Below are 21,434 nucleotides of genomic sequence, written 5' to 3'. Positions count from 1 at the left end.
TAGAGGTGGGAAAATTGTGGGAGACTGACTGACAGAAAAATGGCTCCGCACCCCTAACTCGTTGACACAGAAGGTGTTGTATTTACTGGATGATGAGCCCCATCAATCACCACGACAGCCTGGCAGACAGATCAGAGTGTCTCTGTAAAAAGAGCCTGTCGCTCTACGCTCCCTCTACCTTGGTTGACAATTTTGCAGGAGCCGACTTTATCAAAACCTGCCATTCAGCTGAAAGGCTTCAGAACGTCACTCCCTAGCCGGGCTACTCATCATGACGAAGCTTAGCTTTGCTGTGACAAAAATTCCTAAATTTCCTCTATTTTCAAACACTTATTGTGAGCTGCTCTGGATGAGTGTCAGCCGAAGGCCTCAAATGTGAAATGAAAATTATTTGGCACGTTGTTTTTTTTAATAACTGAACAAGTCAATGCTACTTGCTGCTGAATTAAATCTTGGTAAATAAACAAAGGACTCATTCATATATTCCAGTTTGCACTGTTACATGGTAGGACAGCGAAGATAAGTGGATCATACTGAGTAGCCCATAATAGTACAGAGTTTGGATTTTCAGGCCTATATAGAGGACACATTGTGTTCTCGCTGCCTGGCTGTATACAGCTTCTGTCAATGTTTGTATGAGAAAAAAAAATGCTTTTGACCAGCACTGGGTTTCAGGGTGAGATTATTATACTTTTCTTCTGGTAATGTGTCCTTCACTGGGTTGAGTAATTCTGTATTGGTTGGGTGTTTCAAGTTTCAATGCTCCGTGGGTTGTAAGACATCATGCTTTCTACTTACTACTGCGCCCTCATCTTCATGTGATTTCCTATTCTCATTCGTGCTCCTCCACTGTGCACTCCTCACCCGAGGGAGGGTGCACAAAAATTCAAACAGCTTTGTAACAAAGAAATGGGAGCGGACGTGTGGAGTGCGGTAAGGAGGAAATACTTGCTCTGTTGCTCTGTTCCGTGTACACTCTTCCTCAGGCATACCAAATGTGGTGGCTGCGAGAGACTATTTTAACAGACAGATTGCACCGTAGAATACAAACTATGTCAAACGGCTATCCAAGGTGACTCAATAAAAACAAAGAGAAAATGTAAGGACATTTATAATGATTATTCATATATATTATTCTGAGCTGTGATACCTGTGCCATATGCAATTCACACACATGTATCCATTGTCCTTTGCTAAATTACCATACACTCTTGATTCCATGAAAAAAGACTGAAAACTGAAGGGAAATAATGAGTCTGTAGTCATTATCCAACGTGAATTGTTAGCACAGTGGCAAGTGTACCTCGTGTTGGCATCCTTTTCACATCTGATTGATGGATTTTTTTTCCCCTCTCAACTCGACAACAAAAAACAAACCTCCTGCTGTTGCGGAACCAGTGAGAACAATTTCTGTAAAAAATAAGTTTTTGAGTTCACGGTCTGTTGCACAGCAAATGGCATAAATATAAAATTCATATGTCCTGACCCCTCCAAAAAGCTGACCTGGCTTACCCTAGTATTTCATGCGCTTTATACTGCTGGAAGTATCTGCAGTGTTCTCGTCTTGCTCTTTTTAGTCTTCTCCACACTGACAGAGCCGAGCCTGTCTGCAGAGAGCTGTTTAAGGGTAGGAGTATGTGAAAACATGTCAGGCCACTAATCCTAATAGGAGTTGATGGCTTTCTGTCATGGTAGGAAAAAAACCCAAAGGATTGCAGGTACTTTCATAAAAGTCGATGGAGGAGTCGATTCCGATTCCAGCTTTGCAGAAACAAGCTATTTTCTTAAAAGCCGAGGTAACAATACAGCTTTTAAAAATAAGAGTCTTGGCGGTAGGGTGAGGGCGCAGTGTGCTGTGGGATGATGCCTGAGAGTAAGAAACAGGCTTTTTCTTAAAGACGGTAGGGATTTCCTATAGGGGATGCTTGTTTCGTTTATATTCCTCTGCAGAGAGGGGCAGAGCCTGAGTCACGCAGAGTGAAGAATGAAGACGCTTCATGCTCCCTCTGCAGCTGGAACGAGTAGACACTTACTTCCCACCCTCATTCATTTGTACCATAAAACAGCTTCTTAAATGTTGTGTTCTGGGTGCGCACATGTTGTGAACAAAGTTAATGTTTTTACATAATTTGTAAATACAAAGATAGATTACAATTATTGCTTTTTTGTCAAGTAAAGCACCTCATAGATTTAAAATGTGCAGCTACTAAGAAAAATAATTAAACTGAACATATCTTTTTATCATTATGATGGTGATGAGCTTTGGACAGTTATGTAAGTGTTTTGTATTTGCTTTGATCTTTTTTTCTCAATAAATTTATTTGATTGCACCAGTGACAGCTGAATCGTGATTGCATCTGAAAAAAGGAAAATTTAGAGTTAAAAGACCACAACAACATTTTTGGAAAAAGAAATACTTTTATTGAACATACTGCCATTGAACATTGATGTGGCTAATATCTAACACTGGTATTTGAGAAGGTTTCAGCCTAACTCATGTCCCTTCCACCAATAACGTGCTTAGTGTGAGAACAATTTTGACTTCTCATATGAAAAATGTCCTGCAGTAGAAAACCCAGCTGTTCAACATGCGTTTAGTGGATTCTTAGAGAAAGAAATAGCAGAGCAAAATGGAGCAAATGACCAAAGGCACTGACAAACATAATACACCATTTACATCAAGTAGATGGTTTCCACTTTAAGTAGACAGATTTCCTTCTAGGTCAAATGAAACTGTACATGTAACAGTACTTGTTATTCAGAGTAACAAGCTGCTCTTCAGCAATCATGCGGCATTTAAGGTGCATCAGTCCTATGTGTTTATAGCAGTGTACACTCAAGACTGCCCTACGTGTCGGCCAATCAAAATGTAGGAACCGCCTTCACAGAACATCCCCAATGTGAGTACAGTATTTAGTCTTCCCTCATCACACAGGTTATTCTGAGCCTTATATATCATGTGGAAATGTATTGACTTGGCACTGAATCAGTGTGATGCATCTGTCTAGATGCTTCCAGGGAAGGTCAGGTAGTTCATCGAAGACCAGGATATGCCTCAAAAGTACAGTTCAACATGGATTCTAATTATCTAACAGTGAATTAAACAATAAAGTACATTTTTTTACCCAAGCTTTCAGTACCAACATGCCCACCAAACACATTAAAACCCTGATTGACAACTATAAAGAAAATAAAGTAACAATACAAACTCTTCATGGCCCATATATACATTCTGTGCTCTACAGTATGTTTTGAATGATCTGGACCTGCACAGAGCTCTGACCTCAACCCCATCCAACACCTCAGGGATGAATTTGAATAGCGTCTGAGAGCCAGGCCGTATCACATCAGTGTCCAACCTCACTATTGCTCACATAGCTGAATGGGATCAAATCCTTGCAGCCACAGTCTTTTAGAAAGCCTCGCCAGAACAGTGGAAGCTGTTCAGCAGCATATTTTGCACCCATGGTTTTGAAATAACATGTTCAACAACAACATATGGGTGTAATTGAGCATGACAGGTTTACTGAGGTTGTTAGTTCAAACCCTCTGTCAGGTACAGCTTCTGCCCGGGCCTGCAAGTAACGATTATTTTCTCAAAGAATCGATAAGCAGTCTTGTCTGTAGAATGTCAGACAATGGTGAAAAATGAGGATCAGTGTTTCACAAAGACCTCAAAGATGACATCAAATGTTTTGTTGATGTTCAGTTTACTGCAATGGAGGACGAAAGAAACCAATAAATATTCACATTTACTGTAAGAGGCTGAAATCAGCAAATTTATTCATGTTCATGTATGTTATGTTTTAAAAAATGTATTAAACCAAATTGATTATCATTCCTTGACAGTTCATTAAATCAATTAATCGATTAATCTTTGCATCTGCAAAGGTCTAACAAGGTCGGACAAGGAGCATTTGATGGTGTCAAAAGATCCAGTAAAACCTATTAAGTGGACCTTCAGTGGAGGTTGTTTTATCAATATGGGTATAATTAGATGGTGTCCACATATTTTTAAAGAACATAGATCCACACACCAAATTGCTCCTGAAGGATTGTAATGCTGTGATGACTTTTGTAAAATAAAGAATTACAATCCTTCTAACAGGAGCTATTTGGTATGTGGATCTATTTTTTGTTCGTAGTTATTTCTTTGACCCACACATCGAATTGGGCACTAATTAACTCAACTTTTTTTTAATATATATATAATTTCTTATTGTCCACATACCTTTGACCATAAAGTGCCAAGGTACAAAGACTGAAAAATGAAATAGTTATCATAGATTTCTGAAGAAGGACATTGGTTGTTTTTCGTTTTGAAGAATACCGATGCAGATGTGAGTCTGGCCTTTAGTCTGGTCAAGGAAATATCTATTCATCTTCTGCCTCTTTATTCAAACTATTAAATTTCCAAGAAAAAATATCTTATAAGTGGCCGCTTTTGTTTCACTAACATTGTCTAGTTCTTAAAAAAAAACAGCATAAAAAAAGCGCTGAGCTAAACTCTACATATGCACACGAGTTAATGGATTTCTTCATCCCCTTTTCATTAAGAAACCATATGCAGACGACCTGCCTCCGAATGAACTACTAATCCCAATATGTATGGAAATTAAGAACGCTGAAAAAAAATTATTACATTAGTACTCTTATTAGGCCAACATAATGAAATCACTTCGTTCTCAAATAAAGCAATCAGACATCTCTTAAATTAAACATCCAATATGAAGGCGGGAGGGAAGAACAAGACGTTCTGTTCCACACTGATACCATTGGTATGCATTACGATGAGGCAACGCCATTAACAAACAACCTTTTCAAAAGACCCACAACAACCCTGTGTGTGCGGATTATCAAAGACAGAGGTCCTTATTAACAAGTGTGCAAACATAGGCAGACTGAGATGTGGGTGGTATGGGTAGAAATATGTGTGTGTGATGTACACATATAACGGCTCATGACCATGACCATAGTGACAGACACAGGTCCATGCTTTCAATCACCTCCTCTCCTCCCCTGCTTCGCCTTTGGTTCAAACGAAGAAAAAGAAAACGAGGAAGGGGTTCAGATCATTGAGTATCTGTTCTTTGATACACTCTCATCTCTCCTCTGCTGCTGTTTAAACATGAGCCTTTCCTGCACTCCCCATTCCTCCTGCTCCTCCCTACTTTCTTTTCTAACCACAAAGCCTCAGTTTGATATGCAAGTGTTGGCCCCATCTCTCTCTCTCTCTCTCTCGCTCTCTCTATCACAAACTATTTTGGATTGCGGCGGGGAATCAGAGTCGTTGCCAGCCTGCTGCAATTTCCTCGCCACTTACATTATTCATGTGTGTTTGTGTCTGTGTGTGTGTGTGTGAGATAGAAGAGAGTGTGAAAAGGTTGAGGCTGCTGATGAGAATCACAGAGGCGACAGCAACCACAACAACAATGTCACAAATATCACTTGGCACCAGCTTTGACTTCAGTTTTACAGCGACAGCTCATTTAAGCACCGGTGGAGCCGGTTTCCACCTGGTAGTAAACATTATTAGGAATATGTTTATTTGTGACCATTGAAAGTCGTTTAACAACCCAACCCCAACTCAAGTTCCAAATTATTATTTCAACCATAACACATCTTCATCTGGCGATGGCGTCTACTCAGTGCTCATGGAGATGGATCGGTTTCATCCACAGCACCTTTACTGGACTGTGTCAGCTCTGAGTTTACTGTCCCAAGGAAAAAACTAAAGTCATCATTATTATTTTTAGCTTTCATTTGCAGTTTGGTTAGGTTTAAGCAACACAACTACTTGGTTAGGTTTAGGAAAAGATCATAGTTTGGGTTAACATAGACCTTTTATGTTAACTACATATTAGAAAGACTAACTTCTCCAATCTATCTGACATTGCTGACTTTTGGGGTAACAGTCCAAAATGGAGCTATTGAAGCTTATACGCTGTGTGGCACCATGCACTTTTATTTTACTCCTCTGTCAAAGTGTAAATTTCTCAACAAAAGATGAATGATTCACAAATGTATTATTAATTAGTTATAAGACAGGAGTCAGTGTTATGAACATTTAAATAAACTGTGAAATTGTTCTGCTGGTAACCAAGCAGTTAGCAAGCTTGTGTCCCTGCTTTTTTAGCCCCTATCCAATAAAACCCTTAATTGAATTAATGAATGAAACTATGATTAACAATACAGAGAACAAAATGCCATGGACATAACATAAAAACATAAAAAAGGAGCAAGAAGCTATCTTTATAAAGTAACGCTAGCATGTCTCAGCAGGCTAGCGTGTTAGTGTTAGCTTGTCAGCTCCAGGTGTTCACCAACTAGCCCTTCAAGGAGCCACTAAAGCACCAAGATTAATCTGCTATGTCACTTCCAGGTGTGACCAGGTCTCAGCAGCTCCTCAGACTGCAGGCAGAAAGACAGACCAGTCAGTGTCCATGACAACTGAGCCATCCACTAATGCAGTTGAAAGCTACAGAAAAAGCTAGCTAGCTCAAGGTGCGTCGAGTTGGAACTTTTTTGTCAAAGTTCAGCACTTGATCTCTAATGTCTACCCTTTATACACTTTATAACTTTTAAGAGACAGAACTGCACTTGAACTTCCCCAAAATGTATTATGTTGCTAACAGTAGCAAATATGTAATTAACTGTATATGTTGAAATGCTTTTTTATTACAATGTATGGTGTATTTCAGTGTCAATCTTTGAGTTTTTAAACTCTACATAGTTGTTTATGTATTTTGTTGCTTAAATGTTTTAAAAGCAAAATGTGATGAATTACTTTTAAAGGATTCTGGTGTGATGAGTAGATTTTATGTGGACGTGTTTGATAAACTCTACTGAACCATGTTACTGTATTTGAATCATTTCATGATGCAGTGCACAAATGACAATTCATTCTTCGGATGAAACTACATAATTAGTAGTTGCTCGTGGCATTTCAGACTGAGCTTACAGGCCTGATGGTTGTGTTTGTGTCTGTTCATCTGCACCAGTGTGAGCTGGGAGAAGGGCGGGGTGGGCGGTTGGAGACAGAACAGCCCGAAGCAGTACTCCTATAGGTGCTTCTACACTCCACTAACTAAAACAATGCAGCCCCAAGCTTGAACCGACACACACTTCACAGAGCCATGTGTTGAAAAAATAATGGGCATGATCACAGCTGGGCTCAGTGCAGAGTGGAGACAGAGAAACAGTGAGGCTTCAGCAATTTTATCTCTTCTTCGTCTCCGTCTCCCTCCCCTCTGGCCTCTGACAGGGATTTCCTCCCAACCCTGACCCTGCTACTGAGTCACGCTGGGCTCTGACGAGCTCTTGCCGCTTTTCTTGCGTTTCTTCTTGATACGGTACACATGGAAGGTTTTGTTCTGGAATGTTCTGGTGAACAGAGTGGTGTAAGCCGCCGTGTCTGTCTTGATGGCCTCACAAAATCGAGGGTGGGAGGCGGGGACAAGGTCTGGGTCATTCTCTCCCGGTCCGTCCATGATCTGATGGTACAGGGAAAGATCATGTCATCATCAACAGAAACAAGACACACTAGTGTCTAAATGCCTTTGAATTAGAAATAATGCCTAACTTAATTATTTATTAGTTTACCATTAAATGTGTAGCCCCTGAATTGCACGTAAATATTCTGGGAACTTTAATTACACATAAAGATGCTTTGTTGATGGATTATTTAATTGTTTTCTTGGTAAAAGTAAATGGAAAAATGCTTTTTTTTCCTTTGTAAAATATTTCTTAAATGGTGCCACAGAGATCAAATACATTTTACACGGAACCCATCAGTGCTAGAAATAACTAAAAATGAATAAGGGCCTGTGACAACAGAGCGTTTTTTTCTGAGCGCAAGTGTCTTTTTTCATTTGCTGCCAATGAAGGGAGAGCATAAAGCCGCCGGGCCCAGCATCTTTTTTCACTTTTATCACTGCCGCTCTTGTTCAAGAAGCTACTACTACAAAGACAGTAAAGCCCGTTTGTTCGGATCAACCAGACACTTAATGTTGCTGGTGAGTGTTGTGCTTTTATTGTAATCTTCTTGTTAGCTGCATAGACACCTTGCTAATATTAATGTTGTTGCCATATAACCAAAACCCAGGGTGCTGGGGAGCCCCTCATCCCTCTGCCTTTCTACCAGAAAAAAAGGCTATGTGAACAGTTCCATCATCATCATCAGTCATTAAAGGAACATTTTAAAGACCCGGAAAAGTTCGATCAACCTTTTAAGCCACATTTTCACTCACACGTCTTCAAGTGTGTGCGTTTAGACTCGGTGAGGAGGTCTGTGTACCGCCAATTGGTATGCTGAAAGTGGTAGCAAAACGATCTACTGTCCACAGGTGTCCGTGTATGCGTCCGTTTGGGAGTATAATGGCGCCTTTACTCTGAGTGATTGGATCTGAACTACATTATTGGTTATTTTGCATTAGAGATTTTCCTAACTTGTATTTCTGCCCGTTTTGAAGTTGGTTGGTGATATCATATATTTCTATGCACCAATCATATTTAAGCAACCTTTAAATCAAAATGTGGAAGAGGTTGTTTGCAAGATACTGTTACTGAAATCTGATCAAGGCACAACCACAAAGTCCTGATTTGACTGCTAAGCTCATAATGAATAATATCTAAAAAAAAAAAAACCTATTCATTGATTGGTGCTTATTTAGTTATGAATATTTTAAAACCAAAATAACCAAAAAACAGTTAAAACTAAATTAGAGAACACTTCCAGATCCCTCCCAGTTATTGGTGTTAATCTGGCACTTGGTGACAATTGACTTAATTGTTGGACACACCCTATTTATCTGCAGCTCTCCTGGTTACTTTACAAGGTGGCCAGCTGCTCTAAGGAGACTGAAACCCTGAGACAGCAGGTTGTCCAGATGAAAGCCAAAGGGATGACCCTCTCAGCCATCAGAGAGAGGATGGACGATCCAAGTATTTGATGTCAAGAATATTGAAACTGAACAAGGACACAGATTAATTTAAGTCCCTCAAAAAGGCTGGTCGTCCACGTTAAACAAGTGCACGAGAGGACAGGAGTATGCAAAATAGTTGGGCCTCTTGTACAGCTACATGAATGCAAATGTTTATGTGAACCTCCTTCAGCAACATTCAACACCTTCACTGCAATTCTCTCCCAATCAGCGGCAATTTTCAGACGATGCCCCCTGTCACACTGAAAACAGGTTGAGCAGTTCCTTGAAGCTAAGAACATTGAAACAATGAAATGCCCAGAGTCCAGAGCTAAACCCCATAGAGAATCTCTAGAAAATCCTTGGTAACAAAGTAATGTCTAACAAACCCACTACAGTTACTGAACTGTAGAGGAGACTGAAGAATGGACCAGGATCAACCAGAGCAGTGTGAGAAACTAGTGATGTCCTGTGGGCGCAGATGTGCTGAAGTCATTCAAAGCTGTGGCCTCTACACTTTCTGTTCCTTTTTTAAATCCTATAGAAGAAAACATTTTTGAAATCTTCTCTCTTGACACAATGCTTACTGTTCTCTAATTTTGCCTTGGTTATTTCAAAAAACATGCTAGTACAACAGTGGAATAGCCACAGCTGATATTCTATCAAATCTAAACAATAAAAAATAACAGTATTTCAGAATAAATCAAGTAATTTGTTAGGGACCACCTGTTGTTTGATGAAAAAGACTCAGTGAGAGTGTGCAAAATAAAATTTGGATTCTGTTTCGACTTTAACATCTTCAGACAGGGAGATAAGACTGGCAGGTAGTTAAAGAGGGATTTCTTAAATATATTGTGCAAAATAAGGTAAGATTATCCCAGAGTGGTGCCAATACGTCTGGTTGGTACACTTGATGAGTCATTTTTGAACGTTTCAAAAGCCAAATTAATAAATCCAACTGCTGATCATGACATCTGTTCACAAAGCCATCTTATAATTGATAAGGCAATGCATACGACCTATTAATGAAAATCATTTGGTCATCAGTGTAACAGGTATACACCTCAGCATGATTACCACATAATTCCTAGTTTGTAAATAGTCAATAATCCATAAAATACAGATACTGTTTCTAAATGAAGAATCTGGAACAAGAAAAAGAAAGCAAACAAGCAATGAAGATAAAATATATATACCTACGATAGAGATCAAAATTTGAGAACAAACTATTTATACTCAATTTGTTCTGAAATATTGTTTTTTTTTATTGTCCAGAATTTGATAGAATATCCGCTGTGGCTATGCAACTGCTGTACTAGCATGTTTTTTTTTTTAAATAACCAAGGCACTTCAACAAAAACCTTTATTTTGTGAATAAACAAGTGAGTAATATTAGAGAACAATAACCATTGTGTCAGAAGAGAAGGTTTTAACAATGTTTTCGTCTAAAGGATTAAAAAATGAACAGGAAGTGTAGAGGCCAGAACTTTGAATGACGACAGCACATCTGCGCCCTGTGGATCACTAGTTCCACACACTGCTCTGGTTTGATCTTGGTCCATTCTTCTTCAGTCACTTCCACAGTTCAGTAACTGCAGCGGACATTACTCTGTTGCTAAGGATTTTCCAGAGATTCTCTATGGGGTTTAGATCCGGACTCATTTCATTGTTTCAATATTCTTAGCTTCAAGGAACTGCTCAACCTGTTTTGCAGTGTGACAGGGGGCATTGTCTCGCATGAAAATTGCAGCTGATTGCAGTGAAGGTATTGCATGTTGCTGAAGGAGGTTCACATAAACATTTGCATCCACCCTGCAATATAGCTGTACAAGAGGCCCAACTCCTGCTGCAGAAAACATCCCCCCAAACAATGATCCTTCCTCCTCCAAATCTAAATGACTTTTCCATCAGACACAAATAATTTGAATGTACTCTCATCACTGAAGTCACTCTGGACCAGTTCTCCTCTGTCCACACAACATGCTACTCAGCAAAGGCAAGTCTAGCCTTTTCATTCTTTCTGCTGATGAGAGGTTTGGTCAATGCAGAGTGGGCTTTCAGTCCAAAAAGTCTTAAACGACGAGACACGGTGTGCAGAGACAGATCCTTGCCCTGTTCAGTACTGAGCTGGCGAGCAACTCCAGCTGCAGTGTTGAACCAATTCCCCACTGAGAGTCTTCTCATAATCCTGTCCTCTCATGCACTTGTTTTACGTGGATCGGCCTTTTTGAGGGACTTAAATGAAATCTGTGTCCTTGTAAAGTTTCAGTATTCTTATAATCACAGACTGTGAACGTCCAACCTCTCTCTGATGGCTGAGAGGGTCATCCCTTTGTCTTTCATCTGGACAACCTCCTGTCTCAGGGTTTCAGTCACCTAAGAGTGACTTGCCATCTTGGAAAGTAACCAGGAGAGGTGCCAGATAAATAGGGTTTGTCCAACAATGAAGTCAACTGTCACCAGGTGCCAGATTAAGACCAATAACTGGGTGTTATCTGAAAGTGTTAGTGCTCAGTCTAATTTTGCTCACTGTCATATATATTATGTATAGACACATTGGATATTCTAGCAAATTCTGAACAATAAAAAAGACAGAATATTTCAGAATAAATCAAGTATTAATAATTTGATCTCCACTGTAGTATACAAAAAAATAAAATAGAAAAAAGAAAAATGAAGAAAAAGAATAAATAAGAATGAAAGAAAAAGGACAGGCATAAGTAAACCCAGCATTCCTTTATTAAATCTGTCTCGATGTCAAACGTTGTGGATGCTGTGTGACATTTACACCATCACAAACAGAACTCACACGAGTCTGTTTCATGTGTTACACCACACTGAGCCATACAGCCAGACTTACGGCTGTCTCAACTCGGTTAATCCAAATGGCCAGCGCAACCCATCCAGCATCAAAATAAGGAGAGACGGAGGTAGCAGGAGGCGAGGCGGATATGCTGAGTGTTTGTGTGAAAGAGAGAGCGACAGCAAGAGAGTGTAAGACAGTGAAGTGTAGATTGGGGGTAAGACTATTGATCTCTGTGGAGGCTGAGAACTTCCACCCTGTCATAGAAGTTAAAAGGGACAGCACATGCTGCCATACACACTGTTAGTCATGTTAAATAAATGCCACCCACATGTCCGTTGGCCAGGTCGAGCAGGTCTCGCAGTCTGCAGCCTCGCCTGTGCCTCCGCTCATAACAGATGCTGTTTTCCAGAACCACATAATCGGCTCCCATGGCCCTCAGGATGTCATAGACTTCCTCCGGTGACTGGCGAGCGTACACCTGATACACCTGCACATACACAAACACAGAAAATAAGTGGTTTTACTGAGGTTCGGGTGTATTTATAATTGCTTTTTTTTCTCCTAAGGATCACCTACTGTAGTGCTATAATTTAACAGCAATATTGTTGGAAGGAGAAAACATCTCTCCTGGAACTCAATTAACAAACACATTTATTCTCTGAATTACAGAAAAATTAGAATGAAAACAAAATGAGAGGGAGAACATAACATAACAGATCTCAACTTTCTGAAATCTGTTATAGTTCATCTTTGATTTGTAGTTTATGAAATTAAACTTTTACCCAGTTTCATACAGATTTAAATAGACAACCCGTAAGCGCCGTAAGATCTGAAATGTTGACCAGGGACAGAACTCAGCCCAGCAGCAGAGTTTAAATAGGTTTTGCATTAAATGAGTGTTTGAACATAGAACAAACCAACTTGCAAGTTTCTGGATCAAATAAAGAACACGGCTGTGACTCAAATCACTCCTGTTTAGTGCTCTATATTCACCCTCGCCACTTTATTTGAGAGTCTGAATGCGAAAATGTATGTGCAATATACTGTCCTCAAATATTCCCATAAAGAAATAGTATACATGGCATGTAAGCTACTTTCTGCTAACAATCCCACAATTGTATAGATTGAAAACTACACCGGTACGCAGCAGCCACCTCCTCTTTTTAACAGAATTTTAGTTTTAAGAATAATGCCCAAAAACTACTTTGAAACTGCACTTTGAAAGGATAAGTCTGGTGATATGATATTTTTATTGTTGTCAATTAATCTCACAAAAGACACAAACGATTAGTAAAATGCATCGTAGCATTGAGTTCTTGTATCCAAATCCTGATACATTTTCTTTCTCCATTACAGTCCAGAACGAGGGCTGTGTAGTGCCATTCATTTCCCAAAATCAAATCGAATCTGATTCACAAGGTGTCTTTTCAATCAAATATCAATTTGATTAGGGTTATTTCAGTTAAAAAACTAATGTCACTTGGATATGAAAGAGATTTTCAGATAAACGCTGTAAATTATACAAGGGACCCTCTAATTTGGTGCATTATTAAAAAAGACAAATACAAGTATGAGAACTGACCCCAAAACAGTTGGATTAATGTATTTTTTAGTTAACACGATGAGTTTAGTTAACTACAGTGACTATAAGGTGACATTATCAGATATATTGAGGTCAGGGGTCAAGGGACCGCTTTGAAAATAACCACGGCAGTTTTTCCCTCGCCAAAATGTAACCTAACTTTGGAGCGTTATTTAACCCCCTTTTCCCAAGTTTTATTTTAATGAAAAAATCGATGCATGATCCTTTATTAACATGTAAACACATCGTAAAATAAATCATACCCACGTACATCGTCCTGCTCCTGGAAATATTAACCAGAGCACCATATGTGAATTTTCTAACAGATGCCCTATTTTATCCTGTTTGAGCCCAGCCGTTTTAGGAAACTGCATGTCCTTTTATTCAATATTCAAATAATATATTTTCGATCCATTTTTACACAAATAAACTTGGTGCTGAGAGTCACAAGTCAGTGTTGAGAGATGGACTAAAGTGCTCTTGGTTTTGGTCTTTACATGTAGTTTGTTAACACCAACATTATTCTTAAGAACCCAGAAATACACTACATTCTTCAGTTTTCCAAACAAAACAGATAACCGCCTTTTCTGTTTAGGAAACCCTGTCCATGTACCTATAAATAACATAAAATGCAGCTCAAATTGCTTTACATAAGAAACAAATCAATAACTCAGGTATTCCAAAAACCAATACAATAATAAAATCCCTACAAAATAAGATACAAACCATTTTTAGAAATAAAGAGCCATAAAACAAGAGAGAATTATAAAACAAATGGCAAGTGATACAACTGATTCATTAAAAGCAGTTTTGACTTGTTTCTTAAAACTATTGAGGGTGTATTTGTGCTACAGTTTACACACTAGAAATAAACCTTTTCAACGGTTGCTTCCCAGTTTAGAATGTATGCCTGCTGGGTATGGGAATGAATTCAAAAAAGAAAAAAAAACAAGGTAACAAGAATAACTGTTTTTTGTCCACTAATGAATTACTTTGTAGTGGCAAACACATTAAGGTCAGAAAAGGGCTTTAACATCATTAAGGTTCTTAGAAAATGTTTAAAAATGCATTTATACAGTATTCTTTCTCAATACCACGCACACGCACACGCACACACGCACACACACAGCCCAGAAGGTCTGCACCAGTGTCGTGGATCATTAATGAGCTCTAGACTCAGGCCTCACCAGCGGCTCAGCTCGCCTGACTTCCCGCTGGGAGGGAAAACATAGGCTCAGATACCCAAGAGATGACCCCCACATACACGCACACATTAGTTCCTGCTCATTGTGAAGAAGACACACACGGAACAGAGACAAAAAGCTCCAATTTGCTACCACATTTGTCACCAGTCGTATGTGGTTGTGTTAGCAGCATGGAGCAGTTTTTCTGATCTATCTTTTGGATGTAGAATTCCATATTAAAGATTCTGATAATAGGGTCACTATCAGACACGTCATAACAGGCATGTGAACGTCAAAGGGTAGACAAATCCAGAGAACACAGGACGCAAAGAGAACTCACACAAACAATACAAACATTTCAAAATTAAACAAGTAATTCAATTTAGAAAAGCATTTCTCACATACCTTACTAAGACGCACCCAAGTGCAAGCACAACTATTCATACCTCTTTTATACTGGAGCACAGCATTTTCAGTGGCCACTTTTCCAACATTACTATTCAGTCCAACTCTGTGGATTTTCAGACCCTATATTCATTCACACAATAACTGCAGGTCACTGGCCTCCATCTACAGACAAGCCCCATGTCTCTCATGCAAGACACTTAAAGAGCTGAGTGAGACAGATGGTTGAGGCAACGTGGCTTCAGCTGCAGGTGCACCATACAATTTCCTTCTGTAGGAAAGAGGCTGCTGCTGGAGTTCTTGAAATAGGCAGCAAATTCACATTGATTTTGGTTCCAAACTTATATCTAACGGATGTCCATTACGACTACAAAATGGCAACTATGAATAGGCATTTTAAGTATTCTCCATATTTGATTACTTGTTTTAAATTATTAGAGTACTTGAAAAACCACCCCGAACAAATAGGCTACGAAAGGAGTTTTTGTTGACGTTTTGAAGCATCGTGGGATGATGAGAGTTATTATCTTTGTCATTTGTCATTGTTAAACAACCACTATTGTTGATGCAAATCTTTCTGTCACCCAGGCAAGAATTATTTTCATTGACAATTATATATATATATACTAGTATATATAACAGTGATGCACAGCATGCATGAATGTTTACAGCATAACCGTTGAGGGTGATGATCTGGGCTGGCAGTCTGGCAGACTAACACGGCTGCTTATTAACATCTGTCGCCACAGACAATGACATTGGAATATATTTGCAGCTCTGTCTTCTGGAAGAGCACTACATGTGGTCAAGGTTGATAAAATGTGAATAAAAGATGACATATAAATACAATATTTTAGCAGGAAAGGACAGAATACACTCTTTGACATCTTAACTTTCTCATAAATGCATCCTAATATTCCATATCCAAGTTTGGTCTAGGGGTTTAAAGTTAAGGCTCTTACTACTAGTCGTATCCTTGAGTGAGCTGAAGAGGTTGAAAACGAGGAAAACACACATAAGGAAGGGCTGCTAGAAAGCAGTCTGTTAAAGGCTTAGCCGTATAGCTCATTCCTTCAACAAGGCCCCAGCAGTGCTGATCTCTGCTCTTGAGAGCTCCATCGTGTTACTTTAGTTCAGTTTAGGTTGTTGTTGGATGGATCCCTGAAAATCAAAGTGCAGGTCTTTATGGGCTGGAACGGTGTGAAACTGTGTGGTGGTTAGAGTAGCATCTTCACAGCTTGTATCTCAGAGTGGCACGCACTTCCTCCGTGCTGCTTCCACACCTGTCTTATTAACTTTCTTTCTTGTTAACCACCAGTGTAACCAAACCTCCAATCATAAAAACAGCCCACAACAATTATAAAGTATAAAAAAGAAAGAAGAATGCAGGGGACCTACGAGAGTCACATCGGCACAAGTCTGGCGCAGAAACTGACAACAGCAGTAGCAGAGTGGAAGCTAGAGAGGCCCAGAACCAAAAGCAACATCCCAGTCACCACGGATAATACTAAAAAACAAGTTAATGCAATGACTGAAGCTGGACTGGGGCCACAGATAGGGTGATTTGCACATGTGGACAGATGGACCACCTCCTTGGCAGGATCAGAAAGGTGGTTTTCTATTTCCACATTAAGTTTTTATGTTATGATGTGGACAGAGGCTATGTGGTAGGTCCCTGTTCATGTTAAAATAACAAAACAAAATTATATACAGTATGAAATTGAATGCAAAGTCGTATTTGTCTTGTTATCTTTGCCTTTTTTTGTTATCGTTGATCCAAGAAATGATCCGATCCTTGATTGAAAACTGCGTGACACGATCCGATCCCCTTGTATGCTCTACAGGGGAGCTACCAGGGTGCCCCATGAACTCATTAACAGTTGACTATATGTTTGCAGCTCTGTCTTCTGGAAGAGTACTACATGTGGTCAAGGTTGATAAATTGATAGATAGATTTTTTTTTTTAACTTTCTCATAAATGCATCCTAATATTACAATGTTTATTTGCAGATTTTGTATGTTTTGTTGTTTTATATGTGCTCACAGACCTAACAGCTAACACGGCTAAACACTCAGCACTACTTTGACATCAGGAATGAGTTTCTGTTTAAAGGAACATGAAGCATTAACAGTGAACTGGTGTTTAATGTCACAACACAACATACCTGTACTGAAGTATACCCAGCAGTACGGTCTGAAGCAAAATGGCTCTTTCCTTAACTGTTTAACCCCTTGGAGCGTGCCGTTTTTATAATGCCAAGGTATAAGGTATATTATGTGCATGTTTATGCAAACAAAAAGTAAATACAGTAGTGCTGTAAATTTTGGGGGATTTTTATAGTAAAACGTACTGTATCAGTATTTTTTGAGCTTTGTCATCATATCTGAATGGTACTCACTATTACTGTGGTGTTACATTTTCATACCATTTCATTTTGTATCAGTGCAATGGCTTAATTAACTAGACAAAGTCAGAATTCTATTGGAAAAATTAATAACCAAGAATGAAATAAAGTACAGTGCAACAATCAATGGGAAAAATCCCCAATACCTTCCTCTCTCTCCACCATCTGCAATGGATCATACAATGGACAAACGTAACCACATAACCCATTATGTTCAGACACATAGAGGTCAGATCTATTATTGGAAAGATCTACCATTTACGGACACCTTAATTAAAACCATGCTAGTTTAACAAAACCCATCAAACACCACGTTTACCACTTAGTGGCAGACCAACAAATTTTCACATAACTACAGAATGTCTATGATGATGGCTGCTTCACGACCTTCACCCAACTAGAGAAACGGTACAATATAACAACATATAATCTAGAAAATTGCTTTCTCAGATGTACAGACTGCTGTCATCCGTAGATTCCTCTTCTGTACACGGAGTAACAAATGAACAAAAACCTCTAGATGACATATAACGGCCTGCGTTGGCAAACTATATGTAAATCACATTTTTTGTCATAAAATACACCAATTCAGTATGGAATAGAATTCTTATTACCACAAATACATACTACAGCTTATAGGATACATAGAATCAGATAAAGGCATGTAAAGCTCAAATCAACCATCTGACAACTTCTATCCAATCCTCAGATGTTCCATCTATTGTATTTGTGTATGTTTGACAGCATAGTCCCGCCTACAGTACCTGTTTGGTCCTCTCCCGCAGGTCTTTATCTTCATAATGGGGGTGGTTGGTGAGAACTCTTCCCGTACACAGCTTGATGCCAGCCAGCAGCTGCATGCTGCCAGCAAATACAGCCTGCTTCTGAGTCTTTGTGCTAAGAGGGGAAAGCAAAGGACACATCATTCACTGCCATATATATTAAATATATAAATTCATTCATTCATTCATCTTCAACCGCTTATCCCGGGGTCGGGGTCGCGGGGGTGCTGGAGCCGATCCCAGCTGACATCGGGCGTGAGGCGGGGTACACCCTGGACAGGACGCCAGTCTATCACAGGGCACATAGAGACGTACAGAGACAGACAACCATTCACACCTACGGGCAATTTTAGACTCAACAATTAACCTAGCACGTGCATGTCTTTGGACTGTGGGAGGAAACCGGAGTACCCGACAGTGCTAACCACTACACCACCGTGTATTTTTATATATATGGATACATACATAACAAATATTTTGACAACAGTGTGTTTTAGAGCTTTGGGAGTAAAATAAGAGAAGAGAGTAAAGGAAAAAAAAATAATAATAAATAAACCGCAGAAAGATGTTTTGTGGTTTGAAGGAGATGGAAAGGTTCGGGAGGTATGCACCATTGACTCCTGTTATTAAAAGATTTGATTGAAGTTTGGTATCGATTATTTTCTAGCTCTGTAATTCCACCCACATTCATTTGCTTCCTGCATTTGTCATGATAATTGGGATATATTTATGGCATTTAAAAGTTTATATCAGACATGGTTTCATGGACAGCAGCTACCTAAATCATCAAATACAAAAAATATTTCTGTACTGATAAATTAAATCACAGAGATGACCGAAGCTGTGCAGTTACTGGGGTTACTGCAGGCACAAATGACAACCCATGCAAGGCCGTGGCATGTTAAAGAGTTATGTGACAACTTGGTGTGGACCTGTGTGCATGTTAATCTGTGTGTGTTAATCAAACTTGACTTAAACTGGCCTCTATTATGACCCCACACACACGCACGCACGCAAGCACGCGCGCACGCACGCACGCACGCACGCACGCACGCACGCACGCACGCACGCACGCACGCATGCACGCACACACACACACACACACACACACACACACACACACACACACACACACACACACACCCAAGGGCAGTGCTAGGACTGTCAGTGCTGATTGAATGAGCTAAGAATACTGGACACGTGTTACACTTAGGTGTAACTATCATCACACAGGATATCTGCTGGACTGTCTTTAAATCAAACAGCTGATGGGAGAATCACTTAAAAGTGGTGTTTTTAGAGGATTTTATCCTCTGAAAACGACAATAAAACCAACCTTACTATGTCTTAGCTATATAATACTAAGGGTGCTTTAACACCTGATGTGTTTTAACCGGATCCTGGTGCGCTCTGCTTGATAATCTGGTTGGTTTGAGGTCAGTGTTTCCTCTGATCTATCTGAAACTTTGCACTAGAGTAGGGATGTCACAAGAACCGATACTTGCAATACCTTTCGATTCTAAAATTAAAAAAACAGAAACGATGCCTATTGTTTTGAGGCACCGGATGTTTCGGTGCTGTGACTCTTCCAGAACTAATAGGGCAGTATAGAGTGTTCCAGTTGTAGGACCTCCAGAGGAAGTGCTGTTTAAGGAGTTTTTGTGTCTGGTTTCTCTGCCCAGCGTCACAGGAAGACAACGGTAGGTAAAACATTTGTATACTTGTTTCAATAAGAGATAAGGTGTTTTACAACCTCAAACCCTCCTAGGGTAATAAAAAAAACAGAACTCTAGGATGAAGGACCCCTTTTAACCTAAATCAACGTCAAATCTGACCGCAATTCGAACCGGAGGACAGTCTCTGTTGGGAGACAGAGGGACTTTCAGTAATAAAATCTAAACAACAGAACTTTGTGTAGAAGTTTGGAAAACAGTTAAAGTTTGATGTTTCATCGCAACTGGCTGTTCAAAGACATTCTTGCAAATGTGTAACAGTATATGCATTATTTGTAACTTGTTATGATTATGTTTATGTGAGAGTGCAAAGTCTCTGTCAAATTCCTGAAATATTTTGTGTTTGAATAATAGGCCCGTCACTCAGTATCTGTATCTGTTAAAACTGTCTGCCTAAAGAATTTGATTAAATTGGATATCAGAAAGCTTAATAATGGAAAATCAACCAAAGATAGTTTAATCTTAGAATTCCCATTCCGGCGTAAAAAAGCAGTTGATTGCTCAGAGCCAAAGGGTTGAGTTATGCCAAGACCGCCCCCCCTTTTCTTAGTAGAAAAGGAAGAGACCCTCTCTCTGCACGCTCTCTACACACCCCTCGCTCTCTACACCCAGCTCTCTGCAACTTTCTTCTGCACCTCTGCACCTCTTCGCACCTCTGACCCCCTCTGTTACTTAACCTCCTGCACATATCTCTTCTCCCCTCTTCTGTGTTTCCTGCGTTTCGTTCCCTTTGTTCTTTTGTTTAACTTTGTTAACCCAAAGTTAGCAAGAGACGTTTTTTTCTTATTAAGTATTTTCGTTTATTAATCTATTTTTATCGCGCAACTTTATAAGTTTTCTACGCCACGTTTTCATCTTTTTAAGTATAGTAAAACCCCTCGTGCTGTCCTTTCCCTTTTGTCTGGCCGACAAATTGCATCAAACTAGTTCTAGTTCAGAACCGGTCAGAAATTTTTTGTCAACCCACAAACAACAGCCAGAGGTAAGCCACCTGAAGAGTGGAATCCAAGTCGGGACGGGAGCAGATGAACTGACGCAGTCTACAGAACCAGAACTAAGGTCCGCCAAACACCGGGACGCGGACCTACAAACCTGCATCGGTACTGTAAGACGCCAGGGCGACTGTAATATCAATGGCAAAGTAAGGTTGGCCTTTTAATGCAACTCTTGGTTAAACGTTGGTCTCTCTCATCTCACTTCATCTCATCTTCATGCTCTTATCCGAGGTCGGGTCGCGGGGGCAGCAGCTCCAGCAGGGGACCCCAAACTTCCCTTTCCCGGGCCACATTAACCAGCTCTAACTGAGGGATCCCGAGGCGTTCCCAGGCCAGTGTGGAGATATAATCTCTCCACCTAGTCCTGGGTCTTCCCCGAGGCCTCCTCCCAGCTGGACGTGCCTGGAACACCTCCCCAGGGAGGCGCCCATGGGGCATCCTTACTAGATGCCCCAACCATCTCAACTGGCTCCTTTAAACGCTAAGGAGAAGCGGCTCTACTCCGAGTTCCTCACGGATGGCTGAACTCCTCACCCTATCTCTAAGGGAGACTCCAGCCACCCTCCTGAGAAAACCCATTTCGGCCGCTTGTACCCTAGACCTTGTTCTTTCGGCCATGAC

General features: G+C 40.0%; 1 protein-coding gene across 2 annotated transcripts in view; it reads right to left on the bottom strand.

The window, feature by feature from the left end:
* Positions 1-6,662: 6,662 nt before the first annotated feature.
* dpy19l3 (dpy-19 like C-mannosyltransferase 3) overlaps positions 6,663-21,434 on the bottom strand; it is a 79,586-nt gene continuing 64,814 nt past the window's right edge. For both annotated transcript variants that reach the window (XM_083916812.1, XM_083916811.1), the window contains exons 17-19: positions 18,068-18,200; positions 12,056-12,214; positions 6,663-7,493 (exon numbers count right to left, since the gene is read on the bottom strand). In XM_083916812.1, the coding sequence (XP_083772938.1) occupies positions 7,290-7,493; positions 12,056-12,214; positions 18,068-18,200 (496 nt within the window). In that variant the 3' untranslated portion in view covers positions 6,663-7,289. The remainder of the gene's footprint in view (positions 7,494-12,055; positions 12,215-18,067; positions 18,201-21,434) is intronic.

The sequence above is a fragment of the Echiichthys vipera genome (assembly GCF_963691815.1).
Source record: "Echiichthys vipera genome assembly, chromosome: 1".
NCBI lineage: Eukaryota > Metazoa > Chordata > Actinopteri > Perciformes > Trachinidae > Echiichthys > Echiichthys vipera.
Note: the sequence above shows the minus strand (reverse complement) of the source record. Positions and strands in the feature narration are given on the sequence as shown.